This window comes from Brassica napus, chromosome C2 (genome assembly GCF_020379485.1).
Source record: "Brassica napus cultivar Da-Ae chromosome C2, Da-Ae, whole genome shotgun sequence".
In the NCBI taxonomy this organism is placed as follows: Eukaryota; Viridiplantae; Streptophyta; class Magnoliopsida; order Brassicales; family Brassicaceae; genus Brassica; species Brassica napus.
In genome coordinates this window covers 53,103,971-53,128,117 of record NC_063445.1, presented here as the reverse complement: position 1 = coordinate 53,128,117, position 24,147 = coordinate 53,103,971, and the positions used below count along the sequence as shown (strand labels likewise).

At 37.6% G+C, this 24,147-nt stretch overlaps 1 protein-coding gene and 1 non-coding gene across 2 annotated transcripts; both read left to right on the top strand.

Moving 5' to 3' along the window:
* Window positions 1-244: 244 nt before the first annotated feature.
* LOC106380184 (transcription factor MYB111) lies at window positions 245-23,488 on the top strand. Its single transcript, XM_013819996.3, is given in 4 exon segments — window positions 245-1,700; window positions 1,703-1,744; window positions 2,092-2,221; window positions 18,501-23,488. Coding segments are annotated over 4 exon segments (906 nt in total). The 5' UTR covers window positions 245-1,648; the 3' UTR covers window positions 19,183-23,488.
* Window positions 7,312-7,418, top strand: LOC125582589. The gene has a single exon (XR_007320046.1). It is a non-coding gene; the product is annotated as a small nucleolar RNA R71 (small nucleolar RNA).
* Window positions 23,489-24,147: the final 659 nt, after the last annotated feature.

Sequence of the window (24,147 nt, the reverse complement as noted above, 5' to 3'; positions counted from 1 at the left end):
GAAAAAGTCCAAACAAATGAGCAGATTTTAGCTAAAGTTGAGCAGCTAGACAAGCTTGAGAAAGGTATGTATTATTTATCTTAGTTTCTCTTAACATTTCATTTGATTGTTGGTGTACTTACCCAAGCTTTTGTTTGTCGCTTCAGAGTTTGGGAGTGTGAGGATTGAAGACTGAAGATTGCTTTGGAATTTGGAAGTTTTTTTGTTTCTGTTTTGGTGTTGGCTTTGCTTTTTATTTCAACTTTGATCTTATTAGAGATGTGCTTTTAAGGTTCATTATGAACAAGTTTGCTTTCTTTTGAAGTTTAATAAAAGTTCTTTTATGTTTTATTTTCACTATTGCAACTGTTCCGTTGAGTATTTGTTCTAGTCTTCGTCCCCATTTTGAGATAGTTGTGTTTGTGTAATGCATGTTTTGATTGAGTTTTCGAAGTGTGTTTCAGTTTGTGTCCTTTGTATTGTATTTATATTTTAGCAATCAAGAGTCTATAAGTGTTTCATGAAACAAGATAACAGGTTCATATTTTCGGGTAATAATAGGTATTTCGGGTAGTATGAGTAGTTTGGATAACCAAAACCCAGTTTAGTACCGAACCCGAAGATTAAATGGGTTTAGCCGGGTTTAGGATGTGCTACAGAATCCGACCCGAACCCGACAAAACCCGAACCGAGACTGAACAGAACTTTTATAATACCCGATTGGGGCTGATTTTTGTAAACCCGAAAAACCGAAACTCGATTAGAACCGATCCGAACCCGAATGGTCACCCGATTGCCCACGCCTAGACCAAAGGTTAGGAGAGGTACGTGGAGTGTTTCTTATGCAATGGTTTTGGGGATGGACACAAAACATGACTTTTAATTCCACCTCAACGTTATTTTTTCTGTAATGCAAGAACTATATCCAGAGCTATAACACAAATTACAGTATAGGTTATCTCTACAAAATATGTGTATTTAGTATATTTTTTGTACAGTAATTTTACGAGTATCTCTTTAAACAGAACAACCAATAAGATCAATAGCTACTTGACTCGGGGTACTAGCTTCACACACCCTAATATGAGTACTAGACCTTAGAACCTCTCTTCCTATATCTTCGTGTTTTCACTCACCTAACAAATTATACAAACCCACTATGCCATAATACAAATATATATGAGTGATAAAACCTAGTATACGGTTTTAAATAGCCTACTTATATTTAGTATGAATTGGCTAATCTTAGCCCACAAGAGATATTCTAAAATATCTAGAATATTTGATAAAACTCTACTGAATCTTTTGAAAATCTTCTTTGATAAGTTTTTTCTTCTCCAAAGTAAATCTCTGAATTGCTCCCAAATAATTTTCAGATTAGCTCCAACTCAGTTACAGCTCCATTTTTCGAGTCAGCTACTCAACTACGTCTCAATCACTCAATCACTATATTTTCAACTGGTTCAAGTCGTTTGTCGTATCTTTGCATCTTCACGGTCCTTCACCTACCCGACGTATTTTTTAACTTTAATCTTTCACTTCTGTACTCTCTCTATATTAATCACCTGGACTGTTTCTCCTTTCACTCATCCACCTCTCTCACTCAAAGGTCCAAAAGTTGTTTTTTGTTCTTCTCTCTTCTCTCTTTTAGAAAAGATATTGAAAAGATATGGGAAAGGCTCCTTGTTGCGAGAAAATAGGGCTGAAGAGAGGGAGATGGACCTCAACGGTGAAGGTTCTTGGCGGTCATTGCCTAAGAAAGCTGGTATGTATATCTTTGAATATCCAGACTTTATACTTTCTTAACATAGAAATGATCGCAATTTTGTACGTTTATTTAATTTTGACATTCGAAAAATAACTAAGTTCTTTAAGTTGTTATAAAAGCTAATGACCATGACGTTCTCTTTCTTCAGTTTTACGGGTTTCTTACATTATAACCTGGCAAATATAATAAAGATGGAAGCAGTTGATGCATGGAAAAATGAAAATGAAAAATGTGACAATCCTTAAAGAAACTTGTGTATGTTATATTTTGATTATAAATTTTAACTAATAGAACAAACTGATTTCAATTTCTACATAGTCCAATAACAATAACAAAATGTGAAGGATTGTTGAGATGTGGAAAGAGCTGTAGACTAAGGTGGATAAACTATTTGAGAATGAACTTGAAAAGAGGCAATATCACAGCCGAGGAAGAAGACACCATCTTCAAGTTGCATTCCCTTATTGGCAACAGGTAAATTTAATAAACCAAATTTTCAACGTCACTTCATTCACTTATGTACATACACAATTTATATGTGATTAAGCGTTTTGGTCTAGTGGTAAAAAGAGTCCCAACTGGAACTTTCGCCATATGTCCGTTTAGTCTTGGCCATCTAGCTGTGCCATTTAGATGAATTAGTTATTGATGTTAAGAGTTTTCAAGGCTCCTAAGACAAATGTTGTAGTATAAAAGATTGTCGAACCGGTTCTGAGGGATATCAAAGCACCGAGAATGCAAGTACTCACTTAATCTAAGCGCAACCAATGATTTAGATGAGTTTTAAGCTATGACTAAAACTAGAAAGCAATAACAAAATGATACTTTCTTGACTAAGGGAAAAGAGAACTCATGGGCATAGGGATTAGACCTTGGGTGATCAAGTATCGAACTAAGCTAGGATGGCAAATGATCAATCAAACTATCAACCTTAAGCCTAGACACAATTCTAAGCAAGCTCTATGTCTAGATGAATGCTCATTTGCTAACATATCTCAAACATCAAATGTCTTTGGTTGAATAATATGAAAGCAATCATTACTAACAAGTCTATTAGCTATCTTAGCATCTTTAACAACAAATGTCTTTGGCAAAGTATACTAAAAGCCTAGGAGAGTTGTCTCAGGCATTTCATCAAACACCTTTTGGGTGGAAAATGTCTATTGATCAACTTTTGAGTGGCCAACTCAGAAGATGCATTATCAATACTCTACTAGCAAGGAACAAGAATGATCTACACTAAAACATCCTAGAACTAACCTAATCACCCTTGATCTCCCTAACCCATGAATTCAAAAGGTGATTACTCACTAATCTCCATGATTCCTCTTAAACTCATATTGGATTTCAGATTAATCATGTAGAGAAATAGATAAGAAATCAACAAGAACACAAGAACATAACAATCAAAATCCAAGAGATGAACTTCTCAAGAGAGTTTTTGTGTATTTCTCCATAGATCAAAAGATAATCCGCCTGGTGGCTACCCAGAGTCCTTAACTTAGGTTTTTGCGATCTAAAAACAATAAAACAAATGACCAAAAGGCCCCTGAAATAACATAAAAATCGTCCAATCAAACACGCGGAGCGACCTAGCATAGTCGCTCCCAGGAGGTCGCTCCCGACGCTTTCTTCGTGTCTCGCCCCGTCAAAACGCGAGCGACTTGAGCTGGTCGCTCTGGCTGGGAGCGACCTTGGTAGGTCGCTCTGAGGGGTCGCTCCAGGATGCTCGACTTTGGTGTCTCCAGACGAGAGGACGCGAGCGACCTTGGTGTGTCGCTCCAACAAGTCGCTCCGGACTTCGGGAGCGACCTCAGTGGGTCGCTCTGAGAGGTCGCTCCGGGCTTCGTTTTGTGTCGTCTCGCCATGGAAACGCGAGCGACCTCGGAGCGTCGCTCTGGCAAGTCGCTCTGAGAGGGGTGTCTCACGATAGAAACGCGAGCGACCTATCCATGTCGCTCTGGCTGGATCGCTACGGGATGTGTGTCACAGCGACTTCACGGCATCGCTCCGGTGAGGTCGCTCTGGTGTGCTGCTCGTCCGTTGATCGCTTTAAACACTTCTTTTGAGCTCCAAATGCACCCAAATGCCTCCAAGAACTCCATGTGGTACTCCAATACCTGATAAAGACTCATGTATGCAAAATGCAACCTAAACATGGCTAAATCCTAGTCTATATGATCAAAATGCACATGGGTGAATGGATAAAACAATGTAAATATGCAAGATATCAACTCCCCCAAACTTATTCTTTTACTTATCCTCAAGTGAACTTTCTAGAACTCATAGGGAGAGAGGTTTGAAGGTGGGAACTCATAGCCAAAAGAAACACAACTAGTACTCGATTCAACATCTAATCCAGCATGAGAACACTCTCTTATTACACTCTAGCTTCTCTAGGCCTATCTCAACTCTTTTTGCCCTTACACTCATCATCAAGCTTCCACACATTCAAATCAACCAACTCTCACATTAATTAAGCACAAAACATCAGGTGAATTCTTGCAAATGGTCAGTTGGTCCAAGTCATTTGGTTGAGTGAGGGAAAGCTTTTATTCAAGTGATTCAAGAGGTTCGAAACATAAAATCTTTAAGGTGGTTTACTCTCAAAACAAGTAGCCTTGACATTGCACATTATATATCTAAGAAAGGGATCAACTCATGCATACAATGCTCAATCTCCATTGCTCTACCCTTTTTCCAAACATACAATTACACAATCATTCCAAAATGTCAAACTCAACTCACATCTCTCACCAAAAGATCCTAAGAACATTAACTCCTTCTCTTTGAAATCTACAAGGGATTTTTCACAACCTCAAAACATTACTTAGCTCCTAACAACTTTGCTAGCCCCCTTTTTCTTTCTTTTTCTTTTCTTTTCATATAATTTTTTTTTTATTTTTTTTTTTTAAATGGGGGCCAAGACTTTTCATAACTTGAGCTAGAAGTTTTTCTACTTATCTCAGTAAGACAATTCACTTAAACACAAAGAGTTATTTCTTTTCCTTTTTCATTGCTCCCAAATCATAATCACAACTCTCACCCCCCACCTATAGCTAGACAATAGAGTGCCCAATCTAGCAAGAATGAAGATCAAGCATTGTGTTTCCCGATACTCTCAACATTATGCACATGTAAGACTTTCCGAAGAAGACCTCACTCATCAAATAATGAAAGCTTAAGAGGAGGGAAAGGTTTTGGGAGTGGTCTACCACTAGAGTTTGTCAAAATAAGATTGGCATAAAGGATGTGACAACTCAAGTGTGTATAGCCATGACTCAGTACACAAGGGACCATGAGCAAGAAGCATTAAGTTCGTTTAGTTCAAATAAGGTTGTAGTTGGCTTCAAAGACTGAGTTTCAGCAATCAACAAGTTTCAGGAAGAGTTTTCAAGGCTCGAAACATACAAGTCTTTTTTGAGAGGTGCAAAAGCTACTCAGGTGCAACGTAGTGTTCTTTACAAGGCATTTAAAATCATTGCTCCCAATGCAAGTAAATGCAACCTATATGCTCTAGACTCTCCTAGAAATGCTAATGATGCAAACTAAATGAAATTTTTTTTTATGCAAATATATATGTATAATGCAATGCATGAGACTCAAAATCATCAAAGCAAACGTGATCAAATACTTGGTACCTCCTCCAAACTTAAATGACACAGTCTCTGTGTTGTCAAGGAGAGAGAGATACCCAAAAAGAGAAAACTAATATGCAAAAACGAAATTGTATATACAAGGGAAAGTAGTGGGTTACCTTCTATGGAGAATGAGTAGAGGGAGATGCTCCCTCCTCGTCGTCCTCAGGTGGTAACTCTGCAAGGTGCTCATCAGTAAGAGTGCCCATCTCTTCAATGTAGAAGGCTTGCCCGAACACAGTTGGTTTCTTCATTTTCTCCTTGATGTCAAAGTGGAGAACATGCCCTTTACCCAAATGGAGATCAATCGTGCCCTATTTCACCTTAACAATTGCTCCTGCTGTAGCTAAGAATGGTCTTCCAAGAATCAGTGGGTCCTGAGCCTCCTCACCCATCTCAAGCACCACAAAATCTGTAGGTATCTCATACCTTCCAATCTTCACAGGTAGGTCCTCTAAGATGCCCACAGGGTACTTCACTGAACGATCAGCTAACACCAGAGAGAGTTTACACTTCTTGTACTGAGTGAATCCAAACTTCTTTGCAATAGACAAAGACATCACGCTGACACTAGCTCCCAAATCGCAGAGACATTTCTCAAATACCATAGGTCCAAGAGCACAAGGAAGTGTGAAGCATCCTGGATCCTCTAACTTCTCTGGAACATCAAGCCTCTGGATGATGGCACTGCACTCATGGGTAAGAATCATCATGCTTTCCATTTCCTTCTTCTTTGCAGCTACAACATCTTTCAGGAACTTGTTGTATTGAGGAATCAACATGAAAGCATCGATGATGGGCATTGCAACCTGAGCTTCACTCATTTGCTTGTCAAACAAAGCCTTGTACTTTTCTAGCAGCTGCCTCTTGAATCTACCAGGGAATGGTAGTTTGGGTTCATAGGGAGGAGGAACAAAAGAATTCTCACTTGCTGGAGCAAGAACTTCACCATCTTTCACTGTTTTATTCTCTTCCCCAACCTTTCCTTTACCCTTGGCTTCCACAATCTTCTCCAAGATTTCATCATTGATTTTCTCATCAACAATCACCACTTCATCATCTAAGTTGATGGCCACCTCCTCACCTAGTTTCTCAGCATCCCTGGTGAGGGTTGTAGGAGGTAACTGCTTACCACTCCTAAGGGTGATAGCCTTGGTCTCCTTGGGGTTTTGGTCAGATTTTCCAGGTAGAGATCCTTGCTGGCGAGTCTGGTGAGTGTTCATGGAAGCAAACGGATTCTCTAAATTCTTGACTGTAGAAGCAAGATGTGAGAACTTGTTGTTGAGCTCATTGTAGCTCCCATCAATCTTGGAATGAAGGTTTTTCAACTCATAACCAACATGCTTCTCACTTCTAGTCTGAGACTCCAAGATTTGTTTCAGCAGGGTGTCAGTGCTGCTCTCTTGAGGAGCAGAGGAAACAGACGAGGGGTTTTGCTGAGGCTGATAGCTGCCTTGCTGGTTGTTTCTAGGCGGATAACCACTCTGTTGGTTGTTGGGATAGGATTTCTGTTGGTAGTTGTTGTAGAGAAAGTTGGGCTCTTTTTTGTACCAGCTACCATTGTTGTTGATGAAACACAGCTCTTCCTGACCTTCCAAACCCTCAACCTCATGGACAACAGGTGGTGTCTCTTGGCTTGGGTTACCAACAAAGTGCAGCTGCTCTTGTGTGGCTTTATCAGCAAGGAGGATGTCTATCTTATCCTGTAGAGCTTTCAACTCCTTCCTTGTCTGCTTATCATCTGTTCGACTGCCTCTGTCGTGGTCTCCACTGTAGATTGCATCACTCTTTACCATGTTGTCAACCAGCTCATCTGCATCTTCCTCAGTTCTCCCCAAGAAGAACCCATTGCTAGCTGTATCCAGTCTGGCCATGTACTTAGGAAGAGCACCACGGTAGAATGTGCTCAGCAAGCTCTCCTTAGAGAAACCATGGTGTGGGCATTGAGCTTGGTAGCCCTTGAATCTCTCCCACGCTTCGCTGAAGCCTTCCAAGTTCTTCTGTTGAAAACTGGAAATCTCATTTCTCAGCTTAGCAGTTCTTGAGGATGAGAAGAATTTCTCCAAGAATGCTCTCTTGCACTCATCCCAAGTAGTGATAGAGTCGCTGGGTAGAGACTTCTCCCACTGACGTGCCTTATCCCCCAAAGAGAAAGGGAATAACTTCAGCTTTAAGGCATCCTCTGACACACCATTGGTTTTTGACAACTCACAGTAGCTGTCGAACCTGTCCAAGTGATCGAATGGGTCCTCTAAAGCCAAGCCAGGATATTTGTTGTTCTCGATCACGTTGAGGAGTCCTGACTTGACTTCAAAGTTGTTTGCTGCCATAGCCGGTGCTCGGATTCCTAGTCTATGACCAAGAATGTTGGGCCGGTCATAAGTACCAGTGGGTCGAGCTGCCTGCGGTTGGTGTTCTGCCCCTTGCGGTGGATCTGCCATATCAATATCCAATCTCTGCAAGTGGGCTTGTTGTTCTTCTTCTCTTCTAGCGCTAGCACACTCCTTCTCGAAAGCTCTGATGTCTGCTACTATTGGAACTAGGTTTGATGGACCTCTGCTCCTCAAGTTCATACACCTGAAAGTGAAAGGTAAGTGAAGAAGAAGAATCAGTAACAAAACAAAATTAAAATGACTTAGTCTCAAGCAAGTGACTAAATCTCAATGTTTAAATCTACTCAGAATTTGGCAACGGCGCCAATTTGATGTTAGGAGTTTTCAAGGCTCCTAAGACAAATGTTGTAGTATAAAAACACCGAGAATGCAAGTACTCACTTAATCTAAGTGCAACCAATGATTTAGATAAGTTTTAAGCTATGACTAAAACTAAAAAGCAATAACAGAATGATACTTTCTTGACTAAGGGAAAAGAGAACTCATGGGCATAGGGATTAGACCTTGGGTGATCAAGTATCGAACTAAGGATGGCAAATGATCAATCAAACTATCAACCTTAAGCCTAGACACAATTCTAAGCAAGCTCTATGTCTAGATGAATGCTCATTTGCTAACATATCTCAAACATCAAATGTCTTTGGTTGAATAATATGAAAGCAATCATTACTAACAAGTCTATTAGCTATATTAGCATCTTTAACAACAAATGTCTTTGGCAAAGTATACTAAAAGCCTAGGAGAGTTGTCTCAGGCATTTCATCAAACACCTTTTGGGTGGAAAATGTCTATTGATCAACTTTTGAGTGGCCAACTCAGAAGATGCATTATCAATACTCTACTAGCAAGGAACAAGAATGATCTACACTAAAACATCCTAGAACTAACCTAATCACCCTTGATCTCCCTAACCCATGAATTCAAAAGGTTATTACTCACTAATCTCCATGATTCCTCTTAAACCCATATTGGATTTCAGATTAATCATGTAGAGAAATAGATAAGAAATCAACAAGAACACAAGAACATAACAATCAAAATCCAAGAGATGAACTTCTCAAGAGAGTTTTTGTGTATTTCTCCATAGATCAAAAGATAATCCGCCTGGTGGCTACCCAGAGTCCTTAACTTAGGTTTTTGCGATCTAAAAACAATAAAACAAATGACCAAAAGGCCCCTGAAATAACATAAAAATCGTCCAATCAAACACGCGGAGCGACCTAGCATAGTCGCTCCCAGGAGGTCGCTCCCGACGCTTTCTTCGTGTCTCACCCCGTCAAAACGCGAGCGACTTGAGCTGGTCGCTCTGGCTGGGAGTGACCTTGGTAGGTCGCTCTGAGGGGTCGCTCCAGGATGCTTGACTTTGGTGTCTCCAGACGAGAGGACGCGAGCGACCTTGGTGTGTCGCTCCAACAAGTCGCTCCGGACTTCGGGAGCGACCTCAGTGGGTCGCTCTGAGAGGTCGCTCCGGGCTTCGTTTTGTGTCGTCTCGCCATGGAAACGCGAGCGACCTCGAAGCGTCGCTCTGGCAAGTCGCTCTGAGAGGGGTGTCTCACGATAGAAACGCGAGCGACCTATCCATGTCGCTCTGGCTGGATCGCTACGGGATGTGTGTCACAGCGACTTCACGGCATCGCTCCGGTGAGGTCGCTCTGGTGTGCTGCTCGTCCGTTGATCGCTTTAAACACTTCTTTTGAGCTCCAAATGCACCCAAATGCCTCCAAGAACTCCATGTGGTACTCCAATACCTGATAAAGACTCATGTATGCAAAATGCAACCTAAACATGGCTAAATCCTAGTCTATATGATCAAAATGCACATGGGTGAATGGATAAAACAATGTAAATATGCAAGATATCAGTTGTAAGACGTCGTGGGATTTGTCTATGGACGTATAAAGCTTTTGGGATCCCCACGGCTATAAAAAATGTGATTAAGAATTTTTTTTTGTATTACAATTTTGCCACTGCCTGAGTAATGATTGGGCGGGGCCGATATAATATACAAATAGAATTTGACCTACACATCCAAGTGGATAGTTTTTCATTTCATAAATGTATAACTTTACTATTATTGCAAACATTTTAAATATATGATTTACATTTTAGTGTTATATACTGTGTAACTCTATAATCTTATTGGTTATGTTTCTTATTTGACATTATTCATATATAATTATTTGTTTTATATATTTTACTTTCTTATTATTTGTTATTATATACTAATATATTTTTGGGTTAGGTACAATAAATTCATAATATGAAATAATAAAATAGAGAATCTCCTTCCAAAAAAATACTTTTTAATTTCTACAGTTTGTAAACAGAACATTTTAAAATTTTAATTAGTTATACTATAGAAAAGATATTTGTTCATGATAATTTATATTTTCAATTTGTATTAAAAATATATTTTACCATCTATTATTTTAGTATATTCTGGATTTTATATGTAAATACATTTTTCAGTTTAAGTAATTTAGTCCTATTATTTTAGCATATTTTATACATAGAGCATATATCATATTATTTTAGTATATTTTATCGATATATCATATTTTGGATCTTATGATACAAAGTTTTTTTTTATTTTGTTGTTATTAACTTAAATTTTCAAAATATTATACCACTTTGATTTTTACATCATAATTTTCTCGTGTTGCATTTTTAAGACATTATAATTTAGCATCTATGATTTTATCTTTTGTAAAATTTGTAAAATTATCGTTTGAGCCTGAAATATTTATTTTTAAAATTGTATATTTGGTCCAGAGAAATTTGGAAATTACCAAACTATTTTGAGCTTGGAAATTATATGACTTTTGATTTTTTTTTGTTACTAAACTAATGCAATATTTATTTTTAAAAAGCTGCAATTTTTGGTAAGATTTTTTATAATTTTTTCAGAATATTTTGTTATGATTAAAAATAAACATTAAATTTATATTTAAAATTTATAGCTAAAATTTATTTTTTATTAGTATCTTTAATGAATTATTAAAATTTCAAATTCTTCAAATAGCATAATTTGTAAACAACACTTAAACCAAAGGTTAGTTACATACTTTATATTTCCTATATAATCAGTTTAGATATATTTTGTTGTGATTTTCAAAATAAATAAATAGATAATATATAGTTGTAGGTATAAAAGTTGAACATATGTTAACAATTTTTTTTATAAAAGTATTATATTTTTTATAAAAGTATGACAAAAAAATAAAAATATTATATAATTTTTGAATTTTAATTCTTTTAAACGGTGAATGGAATGAAAGTAAATTTTTTAAAAATATTTTCATTTACTAATTTAATATAATTTCATATTTTATTCATATATTAATTTATTTTAATATAATATAGACTATAATTATAAATTTTATAAAATAAATAGCATACAGTTTTATTTTCTTAGATTTATTACTATCTATAAATTAACAAATGCATTAATTAAAAAAGAATTTGCAAGATTTTGATAGATTTTTTCTCAACATATTTGTTATAGCTAAAAATAAATTTAAATTTACAGTTAAAATTTGTTTATAAATAATATTCATATAATTATTAAGATTTTTATAAATGTTATATATTTAATGGATTATGTAAATAATTAAATAGATGTAAATGATGAAATGGACCTAGTATGATTTTCTTACGGTAGATGAAAATTGTAATTCTCTTTTAATAAAGAAGATTATTTGCATATCTTGTCAACTTAGAAGCATATAGAATGTACTGTCCTGATCCTGTGACCATTATAACAATGCAGGCGCAGCGATTGATCACTCTTGGAAGTTTAAAAAAAAAAAAAACTATTCTATTAAAACACACGTGTATGTATGTATATAACCATTCTGTTATGAACAATGTAGATTGCTAGGAACCAAATGGCCAGGACCGTGGCCCATAGAGAGAGAGAGAGTCGACGGCCCAATAGGAGAGAGAGTCGGCCGCCTCTAGCATTAGGAGAGTTTCCATTTATCCTTTCATGTTTATCTTTAAGATGTTTTCCATTTCTCTTTAGGATAATGATTTGTATACTTTCCTTTTATCTGATTCTTGTAACCCCTATATAAGGGAACACTTTGATTCAGAAATAAAGAGACAAGAGACACACGATTTTCACTCTTGTTCACAACACGTTATCAGCACGATAGCCTCTGAACCCTGAGACCAAAAATCAAAACCTAGAAACCTAAAAGCCTAAACCGGCGACCCAAAACTCAAACCCTAATCCTAGTCTTGTTCTTAGTTCATCCAAGAACTCAGGAGACCCATCTCAGCTTCTCAGATCACGTTCCAGATCAGAAGGACCGCAATCCAGCTCGTGATCGAACCCGAACCCCGCGACCGACCCGAGACGATCTGATCCCCGTCCAGCTCGCAGCCGAGACACCTCCAGCCGCGATCGACTCCATCCGCGACCCGATAGGAGGCAGCAGACGTCCGATCATCTCAGCTCGAAGTTCCATCCATTCTCAGGTGGTCCGGTTCTAAATCCCCTACGAAACTAAGGTATAAACACAATCTGAGAAATTAGAACAATAAGAACCCTAATTCCATCATTATGGAAACTATGTCTTGATTAAACCCTAAAAGAAACCCTAAGATTAAAATCGACAATCTCCCAAACTAGAAACATAAATTGATTCCAATTAGAACCTGATTGTATGTTTATTGATTGAATCTGAAACTTGGCAAACCCTAATCAAGGAATCGAAAACCCTAAACCCTAAAAGAACCTAGTGTCTGATTTCATAATTGATCTTGCTTGTTTTGATTTCTGATTTGATTTGAGGTTTAGGATTGTTTAGATTGCTTGAATCAATCTGTCTGAACATACAAATACTTAAGGCCTTGAAACCTTAAACATAAGTTGATAGAACTTGAAAGATTGAAACCCTAGGGATCATGAGAATGTTTTAAAATCGTTTCTGCATGAATCCGAACATGATATTGCATTCACAACTGTTTAAAACAAGATCGGCCAGCATATAGAATCACATGAGCTTAGGTTGTTTGCATTAGAAAATCCACAGGGCCGTGTGGCTCTTGATTGATAGCACCATGGTCGATTAGTATTGTTTGAACATCATAAATGCATAAGACGTGTTGTGGCCGAGCTTGCTTATATCATGCGGCCACGTGATCCCATTATGAATCTAAAATCTTGTGTGATAATGTGGATCAGATGTCGAAAATAGCAAACAGAGACTATGCAGCCCTTAATCTCTCCGGAGACAATTACTTGCAGTGGGCGCTAGACACAAGGATTAGTCTAAAATCCAAGGGACTCGGTGATACTATCATCGAAGACAGCAATGAGAATGAAAAGAATAGATACAAGGCCATATGTTATATGCGCCATCATCTCATTGAAGGTCTTAAGGATCAGTACATGACGATTGAGAATCCATTGGATCTTTGGAATGCTTTAAAGCACAGATATGATCACCAAAAGATGGTGTTGCTTCCAAAGGCAAGGCACGATTGGATGCATCTCAGATTCATGGACTTTAAGTCCGTGGATGAGTATAACTCAGCCTTGTTCAAAATCGTCTCAATACTAAGGCTGTGTGGTGAAGAAGTATCCGATGTGATGATGCTTGAAAAGACCTATACGACTTTCAATCAGTCGAATTCTGTGTTGCAACAGCAATATAGAACAAAAGGTATTGCCAAATACACTGATCTGATCTCATGTCTACTCTTGGCCGAGGCAAACAATGAGCTTCTCATGAAGAACAGTGGAGCTAGACCGGCCGGGACAGCACCATTACCCGAAGCCCATGAGGTTGAAAAGAAAGATCCCAAAGAAACCTACTACGCCCAAGACAACAGGAAACCATACGGTCAAGGCCGTGGTGGGTACAGAGGGCGTAGGCATGACAACCATAACGGTCGAGATAACTACTCAACCGGCCGAAGAGGAAACCACAATAACCGTGGTCGTGGTTCCAATTACGGTCGGGGCCGAGGGAGTTATGGCCGTGGACGAGGTGGCATATCCAAACCATCTCACGCGTCCAAGTCTTTATGTCACAGATGCGGGATGGACAACCATTGGGCCAAGAACTGCAGAACTCCGAAACACTTGTGCGAACTCTATCAAGAGAGTCTCAAGAACAAGAACCCGGAGGCAAACATGATCCAAGAAAACGGTCAGGATGACAATGGATATGATGCTGACAATGAATCCGACAGGGACAACAAAGATGACCAAATGGATTTTGAGACATCCGACTGTCTAAAGGACTAGTTTTTCGAATCACATTGTCTTATTGCTTTATGTCTTTGATTTGGTGTTTTTATTTTATGAAATGACATTTATAATAATAAAAGTTTTAAAGATCTTATAAAGTCTCTAAATTTTATTTATAGAAATGAATGATGAGATGAGTATACTTGTGGTGGATAGTGGCACAAGTCATACGATCCTTAGAGACAAAAGGTACTTTATGAATCTCACAAAGCAAAGTGCAAAGGTACAAACAATTGCGGGTGAGGCCAGCCTGATTGAAGGTCACGGCCAGGCCTATGTGATGATGCCCAAGGGCACTCACCTAGAGATCAAAACCGCCTTGTATTCCCCAAGCTCTAGAAGAAGCTTATTGAGTTTCAAGGATATAAGATTGAATGGTTTCCACCTTGAAACATGGGAAGAAGGAAACAAAGAATTCCTTAACATAACTTTGATCACCAAAGGCAATAAAAAGATCCTAGAGACCATGCCCGCAATGTCTACTGGTCTTTACTATGCAAGGATCAGTATGGTTGAGGCAAATGCCTCAGAGCTATTCACTTTATGGCATAACCGGCTTGGCCATCCCGGAACAGGAATGATGCGAAAATTGATGATGAATTCATTAGGGCACACGTTTAAAGGAGTGATCCCACGAAATCTCACATGTGCTGCATGTGCACAAGGGAAACTCATAACTAGGCCATCACCAGCCAAGGTTAATAAAGAAACCTTAAACTTTCTGGAAAGGATCCAAGGGGACATATGTGGACCGATACACCCACCTTGTGGGACGTTTAGATACTTCATGGTCCTCATTGATGCATCGACCAGATGGTCGCATGTATGTCTGTTGTCCACTCGGAACCTAGCCTTTGCACGGCTGCTTGCTCAGATGATAAGGCTGAGAGCACATTTTCCAGACTTTCCACTTAAGACTATACGTCTAGACAATGTTGGTGAGTTCACGTCCCAGGCGTTTAATGAATACTGTATGTCCATGGGGGTGAAAGTAGAACACTCCGTGGCACATGTCCATACACAGAACGGCTTGGCCGAATCTTTCATTAGACGTATCCAGCTGATAGCCCGTCCATTACTAATGAAGTCTCAACTTCCGGTATCAGCATGGGGACATGCGGTTTTACATGCAACGGAACTGATTCGCATCAGGCCATCTAGTGAGCATAGATATTCACCATCCCAATTACTTACGGGTCATGAGCCAGACGTGTCCCACATCAAAACATTTGGATGTGCCGTCTACGTTCCAATCGCTCCACCACAGAGAACTAAGATGGAACCGCAGAGGAGGATGGGAATATACGTAGGATATGAATCTCCAAGTATTATAAAGTATCTTGAGCCAACAACCGGTGATTTGTTTAAGGCCAGATACGAAGACTCACAGTTTGATGAGTCCACATATCCGTCCTTAGGGGGAGATAACAGCCGGTTGATAACAAAAGAGTTAGAATGGTTTAGACCATCAACATCTTGGCAATATCCTCGGACTAAAGAATGTGATTTACAAGTCCAAAAGATAATACATCTTCAAGAGCTAGCTAATAGACTGCCAGATACATTTGCTGACCCAAATAGAGTAACAATATCACACATTCCGGCTTGTAATGCACCTATAAGATTAGACGTCCAAGATGGACAATGTCAAGTGGCTACAGAGTCTAAGCAACGTCTAAAACGTGGCAGACCAATTGGTTCCAAAGACAAACAGCCTCGGAAATCCAAGAAAGGTGCTGGATCCGAGAGCATCAAGGAAACCGTCCAGGACATAGATGGATCGGTCGAGCCAACCATGACGGTTGAGCTGAGTGTACCGACCACACCCGATGATCTGGCCGTTCCTCCAAGTGAGGTCCGGGACGCTGGACTTCACGGGACACAAGAGCCGGAGAACCAAGAGATCTCTATAGACCATGTGATGTCTGGAAAACAATGGAACAGAAAAGATATCAACGTTGATGATTTATTTGCATACAAGGTAGCACTTGAGATCATGGATAAAGATGAGGATCTAGAACCCACGTCCATACAAGAATGCATGCTAAGATCAGATTGGATCAAATGGAAACAAGCTATAAACGTGGAGTTAGAATCATTGAGAAAGAGAGGCGTTTTTGGCCCTATAATCCTGACACCCAGAGATGTCAAACCAGTGGGATACAAATGGGTCTTTGTAAGGAAGAGAAATGAGAAAGGATAAGTAGTGAGATACAAAGCACGGCTTGTAGCACAAGGATTCTCACAAAGACCAGGAATAGACTATGAGGAAACTTATTCCCCTGTGGTGGATGCGACTACATTGAGATATCTAATCAGTCTGGCCGTAAAAGAAAATATTGATTTGCGCCTAATGGATGTAGTTACTGCATACCTGTACGGACCACTGGACAATGAAATACATATGAGAGTTCCAGAGGGTATTGAGCTCAAAGATAAGAAAGGTTCTCGAGAACAACATTGCATTAAGCTGAACAAAGCTTTATATGGTTTAAAGCAATCAGGTCGAATATGGTATAACCGGCTATCCGAGTACCTAACCAAAGAGGGTTATAAGAACGATCCAATAAGTCCATGTATATTCATAAAGAAATTCGACAGCAAGGGCTATGTTATAATATCTGTTTATGTGGACGACCTGAACATAATAGGAACCTCTGGAGAGATTTCCCAAACGGTCGAATGTCTAAAGAAAGAATTCGAAATGAAAGACTTAGGGAAAACTAAGTTCTGTTTGGGATTACAGTTTGAGTATAAAGCAAATGGCATCCTTGTGCATCAAGAAACTTATACAGAAAAGATACTCAAGCAATTCAATATGGACCAGGTACACCCCTTGCAGTGTCCTATGGTCGTAAGGTCCTTAGACCTGGAAAAGGATCCATTCGGACCAAAGAAACCGGACGAGGAAACACTCGGATCGGAAGTGCCTTACATAAGTGCCATTAGGGCCTTAATGTACTTAGCTAGTCATACTAGACCGGACATAAGCTTTGCCGTGAGCTTACTATCCAGATTTGGATCATGTCCGACCTTAAGGCATTGGAACGGAGTGAAACATCTGTTCAGATATCTGCAAGGAACAAAAGATCTCGGTTTGTTCTACACCAACCGGCCAGGAGAGAACTTGGTCGGATATGCAGATGTTGGGTACTTATCTGACCCACATCAGGCTAGATCTCAAACAGGATATGTGTTTACACATAGTGGAGCTGAAATATGCTGGCGTTCAACAAAGCAATCTCTAGTTGCTACATCATCTAATCACGCCGATATCATAGCCATGTATGAGGCAAGCCGTGAGCTTGTTTGGTTGAGGAACATGACCGGCCATGTCTTAAGAGAGAGTGGTCTGGCCGTGGGACAAGAGAAAGAGGAGCCAATGATCATCTACGAGGACAATGCAGCGTGCATTGCTCAGCTCAAGGAAGGATACATCAAGGGAGACAGGACTAAGCACATCCTGCCCAAGTTCTTTTTCACCCACGACTTGCAGAAGGCAAAGGAGGTTCAAGTAGTCCAAGTCCGATCCAGCGACAACTCAGCCGACCTTTTCACCAAGTCTCTGCCAACCTCAACATTCAGGAAGCTGGTTCATCAGATAGGCATGCGCCGGCTGAAGGATCTGCAGTGATGCCTTCATCAGGGGGAGTGTCATGCGTTGTACTCTTTTTCCTGTCTATGGTTTCCATTTTTTCCCACCTTGGGTTTTTGGTTTTCCTAGTGAGGTTTTAACGAGGCAACATCGTGCATGATACGAGCCCATATGGTTCTAGCATCCAAGGGGGAGTGTTATGAACAATGTGGATTGCTAGGAACCAAATGGCCAGGACCGTGGCCCATAGAGAGAGAGAGAGTCGGCGGCCCAATAGGAGAGAGAGTCGGCCGCCTCTAGCATTAGGAGAGTTTCCATTTATCCTTTCATGTTTATCTTTAAGATGTTTTCCTTTTCTCTTTAGGATAATGATTTGTATACTTTCTTTTTATCTGATTCTTGTAACCCCTATATAAGGGAACACTTTGATTCAGAAATAAAGAGACAAGAGACACACGATTTTCACTCTTGTTCACAACACATTCCATATATGTATAGTATTATATACTCCATCCGTTTCTGAATAAGTGTCACTTTGACACTTTTCACACAGACTAAGAAAGTATCGGAAATATATGTAAGTTGTTATTAATTAATATTTGAGATAAATAAAATTATTTATAAAAGCAATGCAGTTTGCAATTAATTTTTAGCTGAAAGTGAGTATAATTTGCATTGAAATTGTAAAGTGACATTTTTTGTGTAACAAGAAAAAAAAAGCTAAAATGATACTTATTATATTATGAAACATCGGAGTATTAGTTAAAAGCCATTGTGACAGAATATGTAATTTAACTGATTTCAGAAATTTATATTAATCGTCTCATGTGTGTGATTGTGCATATATTTTCGTTTGTGTGTGTAGTTGGTCGCTTATTGCAAAACAACTACCCGGAAGAACAGACAACGAAATTAAAAATTATTGGAACTCACATCTCAGCCGCAAAATCTACTCCTATGGAGTGAATAACGATAACAATACCAAAAAGAAGAAGGGAAGAACTAGTAGGTCATCCATGAAGAAACACAAGCAAATGGTGATGGCCTTGCAATGTTTACCACAATCGAAAGACTTAGATAGTGAGAACACTGATATAGGGCACATTAATGGTAACTTCGAAGGAGAGTCTTTGGAGCCATACGAGTGGTTGGATGGTGAGATGGAGCGGTTCATGAATAGCTTAGTCTGGGAATGTTCTAATGAAGAGGCTGTGATTGAAGTGAATCATGATGAGTCCGGTCAGAATGAGAGTGGGGACAATAGTAGTTGTCGTGTGGATTTGGTTACGAAAGATAAAGAGAATCTTGGGAACAAAGTGACTGATCATGACGCGAGTGTGGAAAACAAAAGAGACAAAAGTGTTTTGAGTTCGAGTTCAAATGAAAATGGTGGTACAGATTGGTGGGTTGGTCTCTGTGATACTTCAGAAGTTGGGTTCGGTATTGATGAGGAGTTGCTTGAATGGGACTTTTAAGATAACGTGACTTGTTGTCGAAGTGATGATCTCTGGGATCTCTCAGATATTGGAGATATCACAATCCAGTGATATTACTAGCAAGTGGATCGTACAAGAGAACGCGTATTAACCCAATGAACATCGATCTTTTGATTATAAAGTTCAGTATTTTGTTTGGTTATAGTGTTTCTTGAAGATATGTAGTAGCTTGTTGGAGTGTGAGAGTTAAATAGGATAAATGTTTGATAAACGTTATGATTGTTTCCCTTTTTATTTTCGTGATTCCTTACTCTGTTTTGTTGCTATTAGTAGTTTTGTTGGATTTTCATTTTCGTTGATATTATTGCGAAATATTGATGAAAATAGTGCAATTTATTTTCAGTTTAAACTAAAATAATATGACTAATATCAAAGAAGATAACATTTCTATCTATAAAGATTACATGTTTTAAGAGGATTATATAATAATGTATATTAGAGTTCGATCGATATTTGTTTTTTTATTATATTTTTTAGCGTTTTAGTATTAACATGTTATTCAGTTTTGACATTTGTTTATTTTGTTCAATGTGTTTAGCTTCTAAGCTTTATAAGTTATGAGTTTATGTATATCTTTTTGTGGGTTAATGTTTTTATTCATTTTATTTTAGTAAACATTAAAACATAACATAATAGAGTAATAAGAATACTTCTATATTTTGATTTGAAGTTATATATAAAGTTCAAAGTTGATATTGAGATTTTTTAAAATAAAGACAGGTTTAGACAAAAACATTAAAAAATAAGTTTAGCTTTTTGAAAATTTTAATTAGTTAATAATTTAAGTTAATGAATTAGATTAGTAATATACGATATGTGCTAAACCAAAATTAAAATATCAACTTATGGTATTTTGCCAATAAAATCTCATTTGTATAATATTTTATAGTGGAATGACAATGAATCAAAATACCAACTTTTATTATGGTATTTGAAACTTAAAAAAAAATATATAAATTATAATATTTCATAAAACGATAAAATGACAAATTATAGTAATTTTAAAATAAATATTTTATTTAAATAAATATTTAAATTTAAAAAAAAAAATCAAGAATACTGAAATTTCTTTTTTTAAAAAAAAAAACCTTAAAATCTGTAACAAATCTTTCTAGGATTTACTCAAATTTCGGATTTTTTTTTATTTATTCAAACCTTGAATTTTCTAAAAAAATTGATTCAATAAGCCCCACTATATACAAACATATGGGAGAGAGGAAGTGTAAAATAATATTCCTTTTTCGAATATCTAAAATCGGTTACATATAAATTATGGTTATCTATTGATAGAAAAGTCCATCAACGATTACATTCAAACATAATGCTCAAAGTCCAATATAAGCCCAATTGAACAGTAACATTGCTGGAAGATCACGGCTTCACTAACACGCCGTCTTCGTAATTCTGACTTCACCGGTGCTCTTTGAACGCCTTTGTCCAGCTCCTCCCTTCAAGCAATTCATCTTTGAAGTTGAATGATTCTTCATCTATATCCTTTACTTTTGTCAATCAAATACGACATAAACTAAACAACCGATCAAATCAACAACTTAATATAGAAAACAAAGCACCAAACGATTTGATCATAAATAAAAAAAAGAGTCGATCTCTAAGAGATAAGATTTTATTAAAAGCCAACACAATCCCCAAACGGAAAAGATAAACCGATGACCAGAAAGACGAATCAGACTTCATGAGATTATGCTGGTTTAGTATATAGTTATAAAACGACCGTGTTTAAGGCTAATGGCATTAGACGGTAATTACTAAAAAAATCAGGATTAAATACTAATTGTACTTCAATTTTAATAGTTTAGATAGATATAAAACAATTTATAATAACTAAAAATGTAAAATAACAGTAACTAGAGATGACATTCATGGACTTGAACCGCAGGCCTATTCCGTAAAGGACCGTAGCGGGACGGTACTGAGACGAGGTTTTCTAGGTCCGCAAATTTGCGGGCCTCGCGGAACAGGTCTTTGCGGGACTGGGCCTTTTGCGGGATGGACCGAAACGGGTCATGCAGGATTACATGGACCCGCATTTTTTTTTTCATTTCTTATTTTACCTAAAAAAACGAAAGAGAGAGAGAGAGGGAGTGAGAAGAAAACGATTCTTGTGACTTTTCCCCATAAAACATAAGGAGTTCCGGCGATGATGATTCGAGCTCCGGTGATGATGATTCGAGATCTGGCGATGACGACTCCAGCTCCAGCGATGACGATTCGAGCTCTGGTGGTGTTTTGATTTGGTTTTCTCTTTTTATTACACACAACTATGAATTTCTTTATTACAATATGGATTTCTTGTTTAAGTTGATTGGTTTTGTTCTCAGGTGTTTTTCTTAAATTAAATTTGGTTACAATGATATTGTTTAGGGGAAAAGTTAATTGTATATCATGTCACTTGTATAATTTGACGAAGTGATTCACGATTTTTTTTTAAATCCAAAGAATTACAAAGAGAGATGGTTTGATGAAAACATACACTTGAGCCAAGTTATTACAAAGACAACAACTCAATCAGATTCAAACTTAATAAAATCTTAGGCTGATAACAAAAAAAAACTTTTAACTCAAGAACGCAAGCACAAACATAGGTTTATGGCATTGATTTTGATAAGGCTTTAGTGAATCTTAATGGGCTCTCTTCAACTCTCTTACACAACTCTTCAACTTGAACATTTATGAAGGAAGCTGTAGTAGGCGGTTTGATAAGGAGGCATCCCGCGGGACGGCCTGCGAAGGCCTATATGTTTTGCGATACGGGTTTGGGCCGGCATTTTGAGGACCGCAGTCCGCGCGGAACAGGTCCGCTGTGACCCACTCGATGACTAACCCGCCGCGGTTCGGGACAGGATGGGTAAACCTGTTTGACATCTCTAATAGTAACAGAGGTAAACTATTGTTTTATAAATCATAAAAAAGTAATACTCCATCTGTTTCTAAATATAAGATTCTAAATATAAAATTTTTTAGGTAAAACACATTTATTAAAAAAGTTACTTTTTATCTAAAAAATCAAACAAGTAATAAAAAGAGAATATGAGTCTAGGTGTTGAACAGAGATTTTAGGAGAAGCTGGTGGTACCGTCTACGCTCGATGGTGTTGGTATTGCTCAGCTTTCTACTATTTTTGGTTATGTACATAAGAAAGTTGTGTGCTTTATGGATCAAAGACTGATTTTTAATTATTTTTTTTGTTAACTTGTGATTGTTAAGACGACAAGAAGACTCATTTGTTGTTAAAAAAAAATATTTGGTTGTAACTCAGATAAAATGGATAGTGGTTAGTTGAGATGACAGGTTAGAGCTACACGAGCGTCGAAAATCTGAAGAAAATTTCCACAGCCCAAGCTTCTGTCAATTATGAAGGTAACGGTGGTAGGTATATATGCCAGATGACGTCAGCCTCTGAAACATTATCTACGATACTTCAGTTTGTGCTGTATAACATATAATTTGATTTCTCATGTACAGTATCCTATTCAGATTCCAAACTACAGAAACACACTATGTGAAACGGTATATACTGATGACTGGGTATCTATTACACAAGAGTGAGGATGTTTAACTCATACATATTAGATTCCTCGAAATTCTTACTATATCTAGATTAGGAATATTCCAATAACATTTGTGAGATCATGAATGTTTTTATCCGATTGAGTCTTTCCTTGTAATTTAACTAAGTTTTTGAAATTTATGTTAATACATGTGTTTGTTTTTTGCCTAACAATCTATTTCCCAAACAAATTTTAATTCCATCTGATCTATTAATTTCCTAATATGGTTTCAGGTTTTAGTTAGACATGTTACTAGAGTCTGTGAATACAGAAATTAAGCGTGTGGAAGCTTTTTTGGAGACGATCAGCAACAACACCATCTCATAAAGACACCAATTAGTATAAAAAAAAACACTTTTCAGGGAAAAAGTTACTTGATCATATCCTTTGGTGCTATTTATATGTGATGATTTAATAGTGCTGAACGTTATTTGTGATGCTTTTTATGTGCTGAACGTTACTTGATCAAAAGTTACTTAATGCATTTATATGTGATGATTTAATAGTGCTGAACGTAAGGTGCGTTGAGCGGTTGTGCGGGTATCGTGGGCTTGACGTTATGGAGTTTCTGAGAAGAATTGTCATATCGCCTCATCGGTGATACTAACTCACTTGAAGAACACAGGACAAAGTGTTGCTCTGATTTGAGGAAAGAATGGTCTGTCTATATGCTAAGAATCATCACAAATCACTGAGATCACCTAAGTTTCTATTTCAAGTAGGAGGACTCCAAAATTCTAAGCACAAACGGTAGTTTTTTACAAATTTTCACTCCAAATAACGTTATCCAAGTCCTAATTACCTACGTAAATTTGGTTTGTTGAAAACCGTTGTTTCTTTGTTGCACTTTAAGCTATATAGAATAGTCCTTCATATAAAGGCATGTTGATTGCACAAGTCTTTAAGAAAATGTGACAAAACAAAAATGGCCTATTGATTGTAAGTAAGTCTTTACGAAAATATGAAAAAACAAAGAGAATGTCTTGTATTATTTTAAGGAGAAGTTTGCATATGATCAATCTGGCAACTAAACAAAGACACTTACAACTTGTGATAAAGAAAATGAATATAGTAAAATGAAATCTAACGAAAAACTTAAGAAGCTAGGAAAGGTTGGTTAAAAAAAATACTGCACTAATACAAGAAGTAACGAGTTCCTATTCTGATGGCAAGTATTACATTTCCATCATTGCATATGTCAATCTGGAAAATCAAGAAGACCATGAATAACCAAAAAGAATTGTCACATTTTGATCTACTACAACCTCTAAACATCAATTACAAAGAGAACCCCGCTTATCACATAATGTGAGCATTGATCATGATTGTGGAGATGAGTTTGGTTATAAATATAAGTTATTAAATATATTATTTAAATTTGTACATTACACGTGCATGCATGCATCTTCACAGCACTAGATACTATAATAGTTAATATCTCTACAAT